The 2195-nt window shown below is 36.7% G+C and overlaps 1 protein-coding gene across 1 annotated transcript in view; it reads right to left on the minus strand.

Annotated features, from left to right (window-relative positions):
• usp12b (ubiquitin specific peptidase 12b) overlaps positions 1 to 1394 on the minus strand; it is a 25976-nt gene extending 24582 nt beyond the window's left edge. Inside the window, exon 1 of the mRNA XM_014018263.1 lies at positions 1237 to 1394. Within this exon, the coding sequence (XP_013873717.1) occupies positions 1237 to 1284 (48 nt within the window). The 5' untranslated portion in view covers positions 1285 to 1394. The remainder of the gene's footprint in view (positions 1 to 1236) is intronic.
• Between the last annotated feature and the right edge of the window lie 801 nt (positions 1395 to 2195).

Genomic DNA, 2195 nt, shown 5'->3' on the forward strand with positions numbered 1-2195 from the left:
TCCTTCATGAGCCTTCGTAGACAAGATGGCGGTGCAAGATGGCGGCTGCCTGTAGTGGCGACCCGCGACCATGGAGCTATAAACAGCTTTTTATAAGGTAAAAATAATAAAACAAGGTCTTTGTCTGCAATGATTAGACATGTTTTTTATTGTTGTCGTTAGTGATTATCTCAATTTCAGCTAAAAGTATTAACAAAATCCTACACATTGTGCCTTTAAAATAATAAGAATCTGCATAAAAAGCACACCAAGCATTAAAAACCAGATTAAATTCAGTTTATTTTTATGCGATCAGAAAAACAAAGAGAACTTTGTTTTTCCGCATTTCTTCTTCCAACATCCATCTATTAAGCATTAAGTAAAAAATCCATTTTGTGCTTTTGAGAATTGATAAAGTATCAGAAAATAATATATTGCGATATTTCAACGTATCGATACTTTCTTACAATGTGCTGCTCAGGATGGAGGACAGCAGGGAAATGAAGAGTCAGCACAGTCTGCTGTCTTCCTTACAATGATAACTTTTACTAATTAATCTTTGTAATAATGTATGTGGATGTTTTTGTACAGTGAAGCTCTGACTTGGCTCTATAAAAATGAACTGAGTTGAATATCCAGTCTTCTTACCAGACTGTTTTAGCTGTAGTTGAAAACAATGAAGGGGTGAGTTGAAAGGAGCTGTGTACTAGATTTACAATTAAACTATCAGGCTAGTTCTCAACGCCCTTTGTAAAAACTAAACGTATCAAACCACTACATGATGTTGAATTACTGCAGCAGCATCAGTGACTGGGCTTTTATTAAATATTTTATTACATAATTGACTGGTTTTTCATAGGTTCCAATTATAATACACGCAGGTGGATTAAAAGAGACAAACGTTTCTACTAACAACTGTAAGAAGACAACTTTTTTTAGTAAGTCAGTATCCGACAAGCTAACAGGCTAAGCTAAGTGACCGCTGGTCACTCCAGCCCTTCTCTCGTAAACAAACCACAAACAAGATGAAGCCGGATGTTTACCGTCTGCTTAGAGAACTTATAGTGTCGGTATTACTCAGAGATATTTAAAAATCAAATACGAGCAGAACTGGAGAGCTGCCCTCAACAACAAGGCTGAATAAGTTTGTGTTAACGCTGTGTGTTATCATGTTGTGTCAGGTTAGCAGGCAGGGCTCAGCTAGCCTCAAGCAGCGGACAGCCTGACAGACCGCTGCCCGCTCGGAGAGCTCCTTACCATCGTACAAATCGAGGCGATCTTTCGGACTGTCATCAGTATTTCCATCCGTAATCCGCCATGTTGGACCGAACCCCGATGGTAAAATAATTAGAGCCGCCTGTGGCTGCAGAGTTCCGGGACGGAGAGAGGCTGCTGCTCACAGCTGCTGGCTGCCCCCAATCAGTGGACGAAGAAGTCAAGATAAACTGGAAGACACGGGTCATTTCCGGTGGAGCTTTTCAAAATAAAATAAAATAAAATTAAATTAAATTAAATTAAATTAAATTAAATTAAAAGTTTAGTTTCTAATTTGATTTCAAACACATTGACTGTGCTAAGTTGAATCAGTTTATCTGCTGACACAATAAAATTAGCTAAAATAAAATTTGTCTCTTCCATTATAGAGTTTGCGTGTTTTTTTCTGTGCATTCATGGGTTTTCTCTTTAAGAACTTTATAAATTAGAACAGCTCTACCAAGACTTTATAGGGCCACTCTTGCAGTAACATGTAACTTTTGCAGAATTGTTAAACTTCAAAATATTGGGAAGCTTAAAATCTATGGTAACCAGACAATTATCATGGTTTCTTTTAAAAAAAATCCTGAATCAAGATCACCAAAATTACATTATTTGTTCTTTGCAGTAGTGGGCACAGCTAACCCATAATTCGCTAACTAAAACTATAGCTATCCAGAAACTTAGGGGAAAGGCTACAATATACCACACACAGTATTTGTAACTTTATGAGGTGATTTATTTATTTATTAACGTTGGAACTCTATCAATATGGAGGATTAAAGGAGAAAAATAAATCTCACACTAAATAATTTTATGTATCATTAAATTCATTGCACATATTTATTTACTTTGTCACCCTTCGTGTAGGCCTAATCATATGGGGGTAAAATTTTTACATTGTGATGTGAATAAAGACGACTGACTGGCTCATCAAAACTGACACTCGGGACATTGAACGA

This window comes from Austrofundulus limnaeus, unplaced genomic scaffold, assembly GCF_001266775.1.
Source record: "Austrofundulus limnaeus strain Quisiro unplaced genomic scaffold, Austrofundulus_limnaeus-1.0 Scaffold188, whole genome shotgun sequence".
Lineage (NCBI taxonomy): Eukaryota > Metazoa > Chordata > Actinopteri > Cyprinodontiformes > Rivulidae > Austrofundulus > Austrofundulus limnaeus.